This window comes from Desmodus rotundus, chromosome 5, assembly GCF_022682495.2.
Source record: "Desmodus rotundus isolate HL8 chromosome 5, HLdesRot8A.1, whole genome shotgun sequence".
NCBI classification, from domain to species: Eukaryota; Metazoa; Chordata; class Mammalia; order Chiroptera; family Phyllostomidae; genus Desmodus; species Desmodus rotundus.
In genome coordinates this window covers 85172670-85188762 of record NC_071391.1, presented here as the reverse complement: position 1 = coordinate 85188762, position 16093 = coordinate 85172670, and the positions used below count along the sequence as shown (strand labels likewise).

The following is a 16093-nucleotide window of genomic DNA, read 5'->3' as shown; positions in this document are numbered from 1 at the left end:
GGTGGAATGGAGGGCAAAGGAGAATTAAGGGGAGAAAAAAAATGGGACAACTGTAATAGCATAATCAATAAAATATACTGAAAAAAATAAAAAGACTTCTAATCCCTTCTTTTTAGCAGTGTTTTAAACACATGTTAACAACTTTACTGAGATATCTTTAACATACAGAAATATATTTAAGGTGTACAACTTAATGAATTTATGTGAATGTGTATATTCTGAAAAATATCACGATCAAGTTAATTAACTTATCCATCACCTTAATAGTTATCCTTGTGTGTTTGTGTGTGTGTGTTGAGAAGACTTAAGATCTATCCTCTGAGATAATCTCTCTATTCAATAGAAAATACGCAATTAGAGAGGAGCTCTCTTTACATCACCAGCATGGCTATGGTTTCATCAGGGGTCCTGTAAGTGGGAGATCAAAGGAGAAAAAAAAAAGCCACATAAAAAGCTTTGCTCAAATAACTAAAACCAATTAATTTTTACAATAGAAACACAGTATCAATGATAGCACAGTAGGTTTTGTCTCATCAATAATATAGAATACAGTAATATAATAGCTTTTATTCTGATTAATCTGCTACAGAGGTTGTATCCTAGTAACAACCAAGCTATTCTTTACTTTAAGGCTTACACATATAGGAACACTAGTTCTGCCAAATTAAACTATCAATTTTGCCATGAATTTGTCAGCTGGTTTATTAATAAAGGGATGTATCGTTTGGTAAATGAAAAAGGCCAGGTGTCTCAGATTCCATTCCAATGGCTAAGCTGCTGAGAAAAGGACGACTTTCTTGCCCACAACTCAGTACAATGGCTAGATAATTGTAAGCACTCGAGGAATACTGACTGGAGACTCTCTTCACAGTAGATTCACTCACTCACCTCATGAGTTAATGCAGGGAAAAACACACCGGGATGATCCTAAGAATATAGTTTGCAGGATAATTACAGCACAGACAGAAGGAACCACTGAATGAAAAGCCCCCAGGAGCACTGGAATGGCAAGCTCTGCTAAACAAACACACTGATCATTTTTAAGGCTGGGGTTGTATTTAAACCAACTTGCATTGCAGTTCATTTCAAAGAAATTACTTCATAGCTTCAGGAATCCCCTGTGAAATCATAGTTACTACAAATTTATATTTCTTATTTGCAAGCAGACTAATAATGAATTAATCACTGAACCATCATGTCTTCATACAGATTTGTATCAGATCAGATTTGCTTATTACACCAGCTGCCAATTACTTTACTAAAAATTAACGCATGCTCCATTAGGGGTAACAGAGGATTATGCTACATAATGAATACACAAATGATAAAATTTAATCAATAAGCTGGCCACTCACATAACAAAAGATGTAAAATGAACAGCAGGAATTAAAATTCTTAAGAAAACTAAATGGAAGGGCTCAGTTGACCTGATGAATAAACAGGCCAGCTGTGTGGGAGAAGTCCTACAGCAGTAAGAGTAACATCCGCTTCCTATAAACCTCTTTCGCAAGCCCAGTGTTTTCATATCTTTTCTTGCATCAGAATTGGTAACATTCCTGAGAGCCAACTAAGGACAAAGACTCTCTTGCCAAATTTTAGTAAAAGGCACTAAGCCAATCAAGGTCACACCATTAGTGAAGTTTTTAAAACAGTCCTCAGCATCATATAGTCATAGGCATTAAGTGAACACTGACTTAAGGTAACGCCCCCAGCCAGCACAGCTAATCCATCATAGCACTCTTCCCCAGGGGTCCTAGACTGAGTTAATCCATTATCATTATGCCTCGGCTATCCCAAGAGGGTGCTCACTGTACCAAGCACTGAGCTCAGAAATATACTACTAAGTGAGTAGTACTTAATTTACTTCTAACAATTCTTTGAGTTAGATGCAATCATTCTCATTTTATAGGTAAGAAAACTGAAGCTTAGAACAGTGAACTTGCCAAAGTGAGCTCGGACGTGAACCCAGACATTGCCTCAGAGCCCTGTTCTTAACTATTACACAATCTTGTCTTCCAAACCAAACCACTGGAGCTGGAACAGGAGTTTAAAAACCCATGCCATTTCAAATGGGCAGAAAAGTCAGCAGACTTATGTTTTCATCCATTCACACATACTACACTTGTGAATTTGAGCCTTAAAAGAACGTATTTGGAAAAAGTTATACTAAAGGCTTTCTCCACTCATGAGGATGTTGTAGAAGTAAAACAACTTATTAAATAAAATTATGAGATAACTGTGATCTACAGTCTAATTATTTCTGTATCTGTAACTCCTACCCATTAGGATCACACTGCTATGTTCACATAATGGCCATAATGGAGTCAGGAGTGTCAGCTGAGTTCACTACAGAAGTTTTTCAGTCCAGTGGTTCTCTAAGATAAAGGCAGGTCACCTGTGGGTCTTTCCCAATTCTGATTTCTTAAGGAGGCATGTGCCAAGAATGAGATGTGTTCTACAGACACACGATTCTCATGTACCCTCTGGCTGAGGAGTCATCTTAGTACTGTGCTCTAAGGTACATAAATTTAGGAGTTAAAATATTCAAACTGACGAGACCGGGCGCTTTCAGGGTGGTATGGCCGTAGACTAAAATATTCAAACTGAAATCCTTTCTCAAATACTTACTGACCATCAGACCTGCAGCCACCTATTGAAGTTCTACATACCCAGCAAAGTGATGGCCCTGCAGGCATCTACTCAGTAAACCTTAATTATTGCCTACAGACACCCGGCTGGCTGGCTTACTTGAATCTCTCGAATGTAATGAAGAGTAGCTACTCCAAGCCTCTGTTAATTCGATAACTATTAACAATGACCCAAATCTGCTCCTCTGAATCTATCTCAAGTTGTTCTTGACTTGTAAAGCAAAGTAGAACAAGTTCCCTTCCTATTTCATCTAAGACACTTAATCCATTCCTGATGGCATTATGAGAATTTAAACATTAACCATAATAGTTTTAAAAAGCCATCATTTTGCAATAAATAAACTGCTAAAGAATAGATGGTACAAAAAGGTTTGCATTTCAATAGAACTAGCTTTATTATTTTTTAAAAAACAAAAGATGGTCAGTCTAAAAGCAAACGTGGGTTTGTACCAAGGGATGGACATGACCTGGTACTTACAAAGGAGCTGCTGTGTCATAAATGAAAACAGCATGTTAGGAGACAAATAATATTTCAGGTGCAGTCTGCTTGAATAATCTGGAGATGCAAATTAAATGAAAGAAGGTGCTCTGCCAAGCAATCAGTGTGAAGAAAAACAAACAAAAAAAAACCACCAGAAGATACTTCCAGAGAACTAAGTGGTGGCAGCACAATGGGCATCATCAACTCACAGTCTTCTCATTTTCCCCATTTTCCATAATTTTCCTCTTCTTTTCATCTGTTTTTTTCTTGAAGATGTTATTTCGGTAAAACTGAAGTTCTTTGATGCTTTCACTAATGTCGTCAAGTGCCCTACAAGCAAACATACCATACTGAATTGAAATGCCCCAAAACAGGAGACAATAATCACTTTACAAAGCATAACTTTTCATAAATAACTTAAGAACAACAGGTACTAATATAAATGCCACTATTTGACATCAAGAACTACAACATTTCAGTAAAGAAAATTTAAGTGCTTTTTAAAAAATGTTTGATAAATAAAATTTTTCTACTATATGACAGATTAAAGTTTCCCAAAACAGTTCCATAAATTGATGATGTGTTCCACAGAAAAAAAAAGAATTCCAGAGTCAAATAAGTTTAGGAAAAACTGGATTAAACATTTCTTTTTTGAAGTTCCTTGTGAGCATTTAATGTACTAATGTGTATTGTGAATTCCCAAGAGGAGGCTGTACTATACCCAGAGTATTTCTAAAACTTAACCACATCTGTGGGAAAACTAACAGCTCATGGAACACAACCTGTGAAATACTGCTGATACTTAATGACGTCCCTGCACAAAATGTACTGACATACTGGAACGTAACTCATGCCTCGGTCATCACAATAAACACCAATTTTCAGACACTGCCTAACCATGAAAGAGGGTCTAACTCCTCTCTCACCACGATCTGTGCTACAACCAGTGGCACCCTGCCTCCATCTAACAGCCTTCCTCCTCCTCCAACAGGCTGTTAGTAGTCTGAGAATTCAGGTAACCAAGATTATTAGAACAGTGTGCAAGTAAGTCAGTAAGCTCTGAATGATGGGCCAAGGGTATCTTCTAGAGAATAAACTGCACAAACTTCAGTGTAAGAGTTTTTCAACAGTTATTCTATGGTTAAGGAAACAATTTTGCTTTCTTCCCAGGTCCAGGTACATGGTAGAGAGCTGAAACTATCAAAGATACAGCCTCCGGCTTAATCAAGATACACACATCTTATTCACAATACTGAAATCCAAAAAATAAGAAATCTGAAAACCTTAAGTACTTTTATAACCCATAATGTGTAAAACCTGACCAATCTTGATTTGAGCCTATTTATAGTCATTCGTAATAACATTCAGTGTGAATACCCACACATTTCACTGTAGATATGGCAATGATTTTTGTTTTGTTTTGTTTTGTTTTGAATCCTCACCCAAGGACATACTTATTGAGAGGAAGGGGGAGAGAGAAACATCAATCAGTTGCCTCCCATATGCACCTTGACTAGGGGTCGAACCTGCAACCTAGGTATGTGCCTGACCAGGAATCGAACTGTCAACCTTTTGGTGTATGGGACAATGTTCCAACCAACTTAGCCACCCTGACAGGGCAAAATATCAGTGTTTTTGATTACGGGGTGCTTCACCACACTTTGCTAGGGGTATTCATAATAATCACTGAAAGTACTCTATTCTATTTCTAAAATCTGGAAAATTCTAAATGCAAACACATCAAGCCCTGATTATTTCAGGTAAGATATTCTAGTCATGTATTACTGTGCTATAGTCCATGCAAGTCCTATTAACTTTTTTTTTTAGAGAGAGAGGGGAAGGGAGGAAGAGAGGGAGAGAAACATCAACATGCACGAGAAACATCCATCTGTTACCTCTCACACACCCCGCAACCAGGGACCTGGCCCACAACCCAACCATGTGCCCCACTCAGGAATCAAACCAGCGACCCTTCAGTCCGCAGATGCCCAACTCACTGCGCCACACCAGTCAGGGCACACAAGTCCAATTTTAAAAAACCTGAGGATGCCAGACTCTTTAGAGTAGGGACTTGGTCTTTCTGTGTTTGCCTAAAACTGTTCCTGGCACACAGGAGTAGTGCAGTAAATGGATGAACCAAATGCTGCCCTTAGAAGCTGGCTGCTAAATTCCCCATCAAGTTTATGTCACTCATGAAAGACAACAAAAATCAAAAAGTAAAGAGGACGCTAAATACATAAGATCTTTAAATTCCTTGTATACTTGTTCCTAAAGTTTCAAAAAAAAAAAAATCTGAAAAACTAAAAAAGTGTCAAAGTTAGGTTAACTGTATATACAACTGTACACAAAGTATTCTAATTTTAAACAGCTAAGAGTTGATATTCTTGCTGGGAAGAATATTAATACTGCTCATTACTAGAAAAATTAGACAGTTTCACATACCTACTAAGTTATCTAGAAGTTTTTAAAAGTGCAATAAAGACGTAACACCCTAATGCTAGAATCCTGACCAAAATTTCTGATAGTCTTAGCAAAAGAAAGTTATTTTTATGCTAGTTGTCCTTTATTTTTCCCCCAAGGAAAAAGAGTGGTAAAGAGACATCATTTCGTGCAGTCAGGAATCTGGCAGGTCAGATTGCCAAACACTGGAAGGACCCAAACTTACCTGTGAGAAGCAACCTTCTTTGGTGCAAATTCATATTCTTCTGGATACCAGCGTCTACACACAGCAAAAATGGAACTCTCAAAGGCAAATGTCTCAGGTACACTAAATAATTTTGTAAGCAGCTTATTAACTAAAAAGGCACTTGGGCTGTGACTACTAAGTTTGCTCTTTGCTTGGGACTCTATCTTCCACCCTCTCCTCTCTTCATTCTTAAATATTCTCTTTGGGCAAGCTCATCAGTGTGTAAGATTCCTAAATCTGTTAACTCCAGCCCAGCTCTCTCCTGAGGTTCTGTCATGGATACCCACCTGACTGCTGGACACGACACCTAAAAATCCATCAGATACTTCTAATTACACCATACAAAATCATACCCCTATCCTCCTCACTACCTCCCTTCCCCAATCTACCAATCTGCTCTTTCTCTTACTTTCTTTCCTCTTTATCTTTGAACAGTTCCATCATCAACCTAACTGCCCAACCTGGAAACACTAGAATTGCTTTGTATCTCTTCCTTTTCCTCACTCCTCCATTCAAGCATTGAATGCCAGCCAAATGACTCTCTCAAATACTTTATCCCATACCCTCTCTACTACCCAATTTCCATTTCCCTAGCTCATTCTTCTCTCTCCAAGATGATGCCAGAGTCTCCTTTCCTATCTCCCTACCTCTTTTCTTGCCACCATGTAATCAGTATGATCTAGTCACATCACTCATTCTTCTATTTAAACTTTCCAAAGAAACCCCACCCCTTACAAGAGAAACTTCAACCTCCTAGCATGGCATACAGGCCCTTCCTAAATGGGCCTCATTCCCTACTTTTTCCAACCCCATGCTTTGCACTCTGGCATTAATGAACTATTTGTAATTCCTTGAACTTGTTTTGTCCTTATCTTCCTGCTCCCTCCTATCTTTACACCTCTTCGCACTCTCCAGAATGCTCTCTCCTCACGTAAATACCTGGAAAACTTCCACTCTTCTTTAAACCTCAACTTAAAAACTATTTACTATGTAAAGTGTTCCCATTCCCCCCACTCCAACAGTTAGCTGCTCCTTCCCTTAGGCCTTCAATATTCTTCAAACACATTTCTATTACAGAAGTCATCAACCGTGTATTTCTAGGGTGTGTTTTTTTACACTTCAGTCAACCCATTAAATTTTAAGCTACTTAAGGGCTTTTCATCTGTATGTTCCCAGCACATAGGCCAATACGTGGCATAGAATGAGTGTTCAATGTATTTTCTGACTAATGAAGCTGATATGGAAGATTTCTGACATTGTTTCCGATTCTCACCAGTCCAGAATAAATTAAGGCCTGTCCAAGTGAGTATGGGATGAGGAAGTTATACGCCCACTTTGCATTCCCAGTTCTACAGCTCTATTCAAACAACTTTACACAAATCTCAGTTAAAACATGCTAAATGAGACAATGGTTCCTAAACAGAGCCCTTACCTGCACAGTTCCTTAACAGTGCTCACATCGATTATTCTGTAATGAAGATGTTTCATGAACTGGGGCATGTATTTGTCCAGAAACTTCTTATCTGCGTGAACTGAATTTCCTAGAAAGACATGAAGTACACTGCATCTGTGTTTCTAGTAGTATACAACAGGATATAAAAATTCATAAACTGTATTTGAAATGGAGATAATTTTTTAAATTCAAACAAGTCTTAAAAGCATCTCAGATTTGAGGGCACCTGATTCGGTTACATGTGCAGATTCTGAGTATTTAGTCATATATAAATTTGTAAATGGTCTCTCTCTGGACGAAAGGATAAATCTATCATTACACATAGTTAAAATAATGCACAAATCTGTTACTTTTTTATATCAATTAGATGTGCAAATTTCCTCCCAATGTCACAAAACACTCACTGCTAACATTAAAAATTTAACTTTTAAGGAATCACGTAAGTTGGTAAACCTTTATTATCCTTCCAATTTTAACAAATTATATCCATATTCATGTTTACATACAATAATTTATATTAAAAACACCAAATTTTAAATGAGAACTGTAAGATAGACACCAGCTACATTGGTGAAGAGAAAAATGTATTCATTCTATGCTCTAGTACTTAATGTCAAAACTTTTCAGGAATGTTTAAGGAAAATGTTAGTTACTACATCAATTTACATATACAAATACAAACACATCTCCACAGAACATTAACTTCCCTGACAAGGCAGTGCTTTCAAAAGCTTAGAAGAACTGGCTTGAAGTCTTCAAAAGGACAATGTCACGTAGAATAAAAAACAAAGGTGGACATTTTAGATTAAGAGAATAAAGAGATAATAATCAAATGAAATGCGTGTGCCTTGATTAAATCCTGGTTCAAAAACAAGGAGATATTTTGGATGTAGATCAGATATCAGCTGACGTCACCAAATTATTTTTAATTATCTTAAATGTGATAATGATATTGTGGTACCATAAAAAAAATATCCTTACTCTCAGGAAATGCTTGTTGACGTAATTAGGAATAAAGTATCATGGTGCCTGCACTTTAATTTTATTTATTTTTTTAAAAATATACTTTATTGATTTATATGCTATTATAGTTGTCCCAGTTTTTCACCCCTTGCCCCCCTCCGCCTGGTACCCCCATTCCCTCCAGCAATCCCTCCCGCCTTAGTTCATGTTCTTGGGTCATTCATATAAATTATTTGGCTTCTCCATTTCCTATACTTTAATTTTAAATGTCTAATAAAAATGTTAGCTACTACATCAATATATAAAAACAAACATGGCACAAGGTTAACAATTACTAAATCCAACTTTTCTGTACATTTGAAAATGCTTCCTAATAAAAATATGAGAAAAGTTTTTATTGAGTTAGTGTGAGCACCCCAGATCTCATGTCAGGTTTAGGGCATTTCCCCAATATTCATGTATAAGTTATACAAGGACATGTAATCATACATGTAAGTTGTATGTATAATCCAAATCAGGGTAAGCAGAAGACATGAAGGTCTCGGCTGATGTTTCTGGAACTGAAGTCTCTTGAGCCACTACAATGGAAGCCTATTTACAAGGTACACAGAGGACTGGATTTTACCTGCAAGTGGACAGAGCCCCGGAGGAGTCTGCTGTCGTACAAAGGATAGAAACTCGTATTCCGCCTGCTGCAATGTCATTGTACTCTCCTTCACTGCTTTGGTTAGACCAGACTGCAAGAGAGAATCCCCAGCCCCCACCAGAAACACATGAAGTCAATTTTCAAAGGCATCAGAAATAAACCTTACTTCTAAAATAAGCAAAATGTAACCATAAATGGACCATTTATAGAGCCCAAGTTCAAACTGAAACTACCATCTTTGCAGATTGTTTTTTCCTTAAGAATCCAAGTTAAATAAGCTATGTTCCTGATTGTTAATAGTATTTCCAGTCAAAAAGGTGGTACTGGAAGTCAAAGGATATAATCTCTGGGAAGAACCAACTATTACCAGGAGAGCAGCATTCCCTCTTCTCTGAAAGTTGATGTCTACCTGACCTTATCCAAAAGACTGATTTGAGCAATACTTGACAATCCACAATGTGGTCTCAATAGACTGAATGTAGGAGAGGAAAAAAGAAGACATCAAGGGAAGACGGTCTTGAGAGGTCCCAAAGATGAAAAGTAAACAAAGAATCACTTTCCCAGGCTAGCCAAGCAGTCGTCCTCTAACCGTTTTTAAAATACCATCCAACAACGGCATAGGATTCAGATGCTCTTACTGATCCTCAGGGCAGGAATCCTGCTACTTGGTAATGTTACCTTCCCATGGTGCTCCTTACACCAATCTGACATGCTGTCCAGTAACTCATCTGGCTGTTTTATAATCAGGTTAGGACCCTGTGGATGGGAAAAGCCATTAGTCATCCAGAAGCAACAGGGATAACCTTGGTTTCTGAGGTAAAGTTTAAGCTGCTTTAAGGATTAAATATATATACCAGTGAAACGAAGAGATGAGGGCACTTTTTTAACTCTGAAAGTGGTCCTCATTTATTCTAGCACTGTTTATAATGGCAAAAAAAGAATAAATGAACACACACAAACATTTTTATTACACCCACATACAATTGAAAACTGAAATGCTCATTAAGAGAAGAAATAGGCATCTATCAAGGGCTAAGAAACTATAGCCCAGCCTGTGGCCTTTTCTACTTTGTCGCCAGCAAGCTAAGAATGATTTTTACATTCGTAAACAGTTGTAAAACAAACATGTAACAGAGAGTAATACAGCACTCTAATCCTAAAATATTTAATATTTGGTCTTTTTTAGAAAAGCTTCCCAACCCCTGATTCTGAGTTCACTGCCTAGTAAAAAAAGCAAATTGTAGAACATGATATACACACATATGATTTCACTTACATTTGTTTAAAAAAAATACATACATTTACATATGCATACAAAATACCAAGAAAACACATAAACTTTGTGAGTATTATGGGGCAGAAGGACAGGGTGAGAAACCAATAGCTTACTGCATATATTTTTTGGATAAAGTTATACTGGTTAATTTTAACCATATTTTCATACTAAAAATTTTAAAAGGTAATTGGTGACAAATGACAAAAGTGGCCTTCAAATTCTCAGATCCATTTAATAGAACATTCAACTGTGAGTATCTTGAATAGAGTCCCAGCAGTAACAGAAGCCCAATTTGTGGCATTGAAGCAAGTCACCTTGGCCTTAAGTTTCTCCTTCTGTACAATGGAGATAATAAACTTCCCCCCTCCACCCAAAGGGATGTTAAGATAAAAGAAATTACAAATACAGAGTTCTTTGAACTCTCTAGAAGAAAAATATTATAAGTCAAAGGCATTATTACTATTAAGGTGGTAAAAATTGTTTGCAATCACTGAAAGGAATGGCTAAAATTTGACTAAAATATGCCTAACATCCCACAACTAACAAGGAGTTTAAACCAAACAAGAAAACTAGCAATGGCAATCTCCGTAAAGAAGCAAAAAATTTGCTCTGATCACATGTTTTTTAAAAAGCCAAGGCCTCATATTGTAAAAGACAGTTCTAGCAAACGATGATGGAAAAAGTTAACTACTGTCAATCTAAGGCTACATAACTTATTCTAGATCCCAGTAAGCCACCCACAGAAAAGTCTTCAGAATAGGATGTTTGTTCTTCTACCAGCATAAAACACTTTCCCTCAGACTTTTTTTTTTCTACAGAACTGACCCGTAAGTGCCAACCACCTCTAAGCATTTTTTTAACATCCTTATCCTCATCTGACTGAGTCTCTTTACAAACGTCGCACTCATCTGCAGCTGGTGAATACAGACCCAAATTTCCTCCAGGGCACATATCAACTAACTGGTCCATTAAACTGTCGCTATTTCACCATTATATCAACAGTCTAAAGGAAAAAACTCTTCTTCAGCCAAGGGTAAGTAGGGCTGGTAAAATACAAACACTTCTCTTCACTATTCACCTCTACTAAATGCCAAGTGACAGGATAAAACAAACAAACCTAAACTCATGGCTTTGTTTATATAAATAAATTTATTTCCTTAAAATTTTGTAAAAGCTAGTTGCTACAATGACAGATATGAAGTCTAACTGTTCCTCCAGCTGATATACCAGGAAGCACTCCAGGACATATGCCTGGTACTCCACGAAAGAAGTAATTCATCTGTAAATGCCTTTTCCCTTTTCCCTACCCAGGAGAGTACATCTTAACTACAGATGTATGAAATTCATCCAGTGCCAGTAACACATCAGTCCTACCCTCTGGGAACTTATTTCAACAGGGCTGTCTTTCCCACAAACATACCTACTGTGTTCCTACTCTAGCTTCCCACTGCCTCTGGACCTCCGGATACTGCTGACAATATGAAACAGTTATTCAAGGCCAGGGATTTCACCCTCTACCAATCAGATGCTGTCACATACTTATTAAATGTTCCATGAGGTGGGTTTTATTTGTTATGTTTAATGTCTCAGTTAAAAGTAACATGTTAAAACTTTAATCATGCCCAATATCAACAAGAGAATATTTTATGATTCTGCATCAACACATTTTCTAAAATCTTAATACAGATCTAGAAGAATCACATGTTCTAGTTAAAAAGGCAAAACCCATATAAATGGAGTCAAGTTAAAGTCAAGGTTATGATAGAAAGATGTCAACTTTGGCATGAGTCACCAATCCTGATGGGACTATACAGCTGGTTGTCTTACTGGTTAGGGGCACTTTACTCAGACTGCCTGGGTTAGACTCCTGGCTCCTGCAACAACTAGTCAAGTGGCCATGGGCAAATCACCCAACATCTCTGGGCCAGTATGTCCTCCTCTATAAAATCAGTATAACAAACAGTAACTACCTTACAGTCATCGCTGGATTAACAGTAAGTACATTAATGCTCTTAGAGCTGTGCCTGGCACGCAATAAGTGCTCAGTAAATGAGAGCATTTATGTTTCTGTAATTTTTTGCATCACTTACAGAAAAATAGCTAGTCTGAAATGAATTACTTCGGTTGTAGTACCAACCCTACTATGCATGACCTAGCACAACACTTTGTATCTTAATCTTATTTTTTAAATAAAGAGATAGGGAAAAGTAATCTTTAGATTTCCAAGACGCTCTAAACAGTATGGGTATATTATAGGGCATCGCATACTTCAGCCAAAATGTTGAGATCAGAATCGGTTATCAGACAGGCCATCTCAATAATCTGGTCCTTCTCAATATCCAATCCTGTCATCTGTAATAAAAAATAAATATAAAACACATACATCTTTTTAGCCTATTTTACTCAAGTTTATGTAAGAGGAATTCCCTCAAGCAGGTTACATTCATATCCCACAGCCAAGACAGAAGACACAATAATGCTCCTTGGGCAAGCCCTCGAGGCACTAAACCTTAGTCACTTACTCAATAAACATTTACCACCCTGGTCCTACCCTAGGACAGATGCAGTATAAGCAAAATCAAGTGCTGACAGCATTCAGTTTTGACAGAGTTAGATAACTAACGTCGCTACATCTCTTCAGAGTTTACAAAGTTTTCACATTGATTACACCACTTGACCTTCATCACAAGCCAATGTAGAAAGTACCGTTAGACCCTTCACTTCATTGTGAGAAAACTGAGGCTTCAAGAAAGGGGGAGCCCTTGGCATGAGTATGGGAAACCTAAAGGGAACACAACTGGGAGCTAATCCCAATTCAGATCCTTACTAACAGCATTGCCTTGAGTGAGCTGAATCCTCTTTCTGGGCCTCAGTTTCCTGGTTTGTGACCTGACGGATAAGGCTGAGTCATTTCCGGAGTCCGGTCTAGCTCCCACAACCTAAGGTCCTGTATCCCGGGGTAGGGGGTCTAACAAAGTTGTTGTCCCCACCCGCCCCACCCCTCTGACCCTAGGCTCAAAGGGGCCAAAGCGCTAGAGTTCCTAGTCTAGGGCGGAGTCGGGGGAACGCAGCCATATGGATGACTCCTCCCTTTTGAAAAGAAACTCTTAAGAGTTCAGCACAGTACCCAGACCCGCAGGACATCTGCCCCCAGACTCTCCCCGCGCCGCCCACACCCTGGAGGCACTCACCTGCCACATCCGAGACCCGGACACCAGCCGCCCCTCCCGGACTTAGTTACTCGGTCCCACGCGCGAAAACTCACTCGCCTCCCCTGATCGCCAACCCCCCACCCCCCACCCCCGACCTCACTCACCTCCAGATCCACCCAAACCATCCTCTGGGCCATGCTCTCCCCCGCCGCCATGGCTGCGCCACCTTCGCAGACACCCCTCGCCCCGAACCGCCCGCGACTCCCACCCACACCTCCCAACAGCTTGCAGCCTCGGGAGACGCCTAGCATCACCCGGCACGAGCAGCCTCTGCCCCAACCTCTCAGCCGGCGCTGGCGCAGGCGCGATAGCCGCTAAACGTCGCAAACCCACTGGGAGGCGCAGGAACAAAAACTACAAGTCCCAGCATCCAGTGCGCCGGTTCGCCCTAAACAACCCAGTTTAACTGCCAAATGGGATGATGGGACTTAAAGTCTCGCCTGTTATAGAGACTGATTGCTCCACCCCCGCCACGTGTTTTCGGATGTTATTGGACGCGCTTGTTTTTCAGAACTAAGTTTATTCCTGTCAAGAGTCGTTCCCTGAGTTTGGATTAGTTGTAAACCTCGTAGTTGTTAAAGAACTTTCTTACTTTGGTCGAAAATACCTGGTTATCTATCTTTGGCTTTTTTTTTTTTTCCAATATATAGTTTGCTTCCCCCCTCTCTTCCACCACCTTTTTACTTACCTGCCCCTCCAGTGCGTATTAGCACTAAAGTCCCTTTCTTTAATTGGCAAAGTATTATTCCTAATTTCCTACGTAAGGACGTTGTCTGTTTCAGATCAGCTGCTGGGTGTCAGTGGTAATGACTGACACTCCTCCCTCAGAAGTTCTCAAAGTTAAAGCCAGTCCTTGTATAATGAATCCAGGCGGTAATATAAATTAAAATGAACTAAAAATAGCTCGGCCCGCTCCGTAACCTGCTTTGGTTTTGATGAAACTCTTTTAATTCATCATTCCCGCAAGTAAAGATGGCCACCAACAGGACGTTTCAAGTCTCTTAAATATTGGTTACTCGGTAGCAAATTCTTGTGCAGAGTGCAACTTTGTCACAAGCATTGGTTTCAGCTTGGCATTATATCCTCTGTGTATATTTTCTGAAAGTCGTTTCGCCACTATTACAGAGCCTGGTGAGCTGGTTTGTGAGAGAAACATTGTTGCCTAATCAGCCTGAACAATCGTGTGATGTATATAGCATTTCACCTTCAACTCCTTTGTTCTACCCAACCCACCACCAGCCCAGGTGCAGAGATATTCTCTTTGAAGGGTCATCAAGTTGTGTGCACAGATTATGTACATATAGTGTAAAGACTTTCATTATGCAGGATGTGTGTATATTGTAACTGCATTGTCTGATGAATCGCATTGTTTTGTTATAGGGTGTTATTTGTAGCCACTTCATAGGAAAAAGTCTGTATTTCTTTTTTAGTTTTTTCTTAGCTTTTAAATTTTTATTTATTGATTTTAGAATCAGAAAGAGAGGAAGGGGGAGAGAGAGAGAAAGAGAGAGAGACATGGATTTGTTGTTCCACTTATTTATGCATTCATTGGTTGACTCTTGTATGTGCTCTGACCTGGAATGGAGCCCTCAGCCTTAGGGTATGGGCATAAGGCACTAACCAATTGAGCTACCCAGCCAGGGCAATTGTTATTTAAACTTCATTCATAGACAGTAGATTTAGTTGAAGTATATAACCTTCTATCAATCAGGTTTTTCATCGTTTTCCTAAAGTATTATTATTTAAAATCTCAAAGAAATTTTCAAAGCTCCTACTGGAACATTAGTCAGTATTATTACAAATTACAACTTACAAAATGCTATTTGCATTTAAAAATTTATATCCTGAAAATTTATTAACAATTTTTAAATATTGGATAGTCAAAATTATGCATAGACATTTCTGAAACTTCAGTTTTCATAGTAATGTACTTTCATTATAAAAATAAAGACACATTTTAGATGAATTGCATTATAATGTAAGAAGATTTACAGCTTATTGGGTTTTGTATGGAATGGCATTATTATGTAAAAAGACATAGTTTATTGGTTCCTCTGTGTAATATCATTAGATTACTAATCTTAAATATTAATGCCCCAAAGCAGAGCATTGTATGCACCAAGTTGACAAATCCAACCTTGTAAATAAGGGAGAGGACAAACTCAAGGAAATGGAACCCTAGAATCTGAAAGCAGCCTTGTCCCACAGTGGACTCAATCATTTCTTTCCTTTTTCCTCTCTTAACAGAATTTATCTCAAAGCTACACCACTCTGAGACTCTTTTTTCAAACCTCTTGTGAACCTATAAAAATTGCTTTTGTTAATTAACATCAAGGGTATAGGACCAAGAAAGCTTGCTCTTTAAAAATCATAGACAATGAGAAATGTTGCTGTTTGATGTTATTTCAGTGAGACTAGAACATCTCTTATTTAAAGAATCTGAGTCATGTAGGTCACTCGGACACAGAGAAGCTGCCTCTGTTTCTAACCCAGAGGCAGAGATTCCGAAAAAAGGTCTTCAGACAGCATTCCACATTTATCTTAACTTTGTATTTTCTAAGGAAACAAGACCCTGAGTCAGCTTCTCAACAGTGCTGGTAGTCAGACCATAATGTTTTTAACAGAACCTATGACAGTGTTTCTAACAGGACATGACTAAGGCCACACAAACCCCTCCCTTATAACAAGAGATCACTAGATTTTTAAAAATATTTTTTTACTTTCATTT

At 38.5% G+C, this 16093-nt stretch overlaps 1 protein-coding gene across 2 annotated transcripts; it reads right to left on the bottom strand.

Annotated features, from left to right (window-relative positions):
• Positions 1–3018: 3018 nt before the first annotated feature.
• REXO2 (RNA exonuclease 2) lies at positions 3019–13701 on the bottom strand. Of its 2 annotated transcripts, XM_024570729.3 has the most exons (7): positions 13470–13701; positions 12422–12505; positions 9556–9633; positions 8857–8968; positions 7248–7356; positions 5795–5848; positions 3019–3459 (listed from the first exon to the last, which is right to left on the bottom strand). In XM_024570729.3, the coding sequence occupies exons 1-7, from the start codon at positions 13614–13616 to the stop codon at positions 3330–3332; spliced, it is 714 nt and encodes a 237-aa protein (XP_024426497.2). In that variant the 5' UTR covers positions 13617–13701; the 3' UTR covers positions 3019–3329. The 2 variants fall into 2 exon arrangements, with proteins under 2 accessions (XP_024426497.2, XP_045059976.2); XM_045204041.2 differs by lacking the exon at positions 5795–5848 and having other exon boundaries at positions 13470–13660.
• Between the last annotated feature and the right edge of the window lie 2392 nt (positions 13702–16093).

What these genes read in the sequence shown, in the direction of transcription:
- REXO2 (XM_024570729.3), bottom strand. Translation starts at nt 13,616, where the DNA reads ATGCTAGGCGTCTCCCGAGGCTGCAAGCTGTTGGGAGGTGTGGGTGGG. An exon ending in TGGTTTGGGTGGATCTGGAG is followed by an intron (nt 12,506 to 13,469) that starts GTGAGTGAGGTC and finishes TTTTTATTACAG; the next exon opens with ATGACAGGATTGGATATTGA. An exon ending in AAGAAGGTTGCTTCTCACAG is followed by an intron (nt 3,460 to 5,794) that starts GTAAGTTTGGGT and finishes GTTTGCTTGTAG; the next exon opens with GGCACTTGACGACATTAGTG.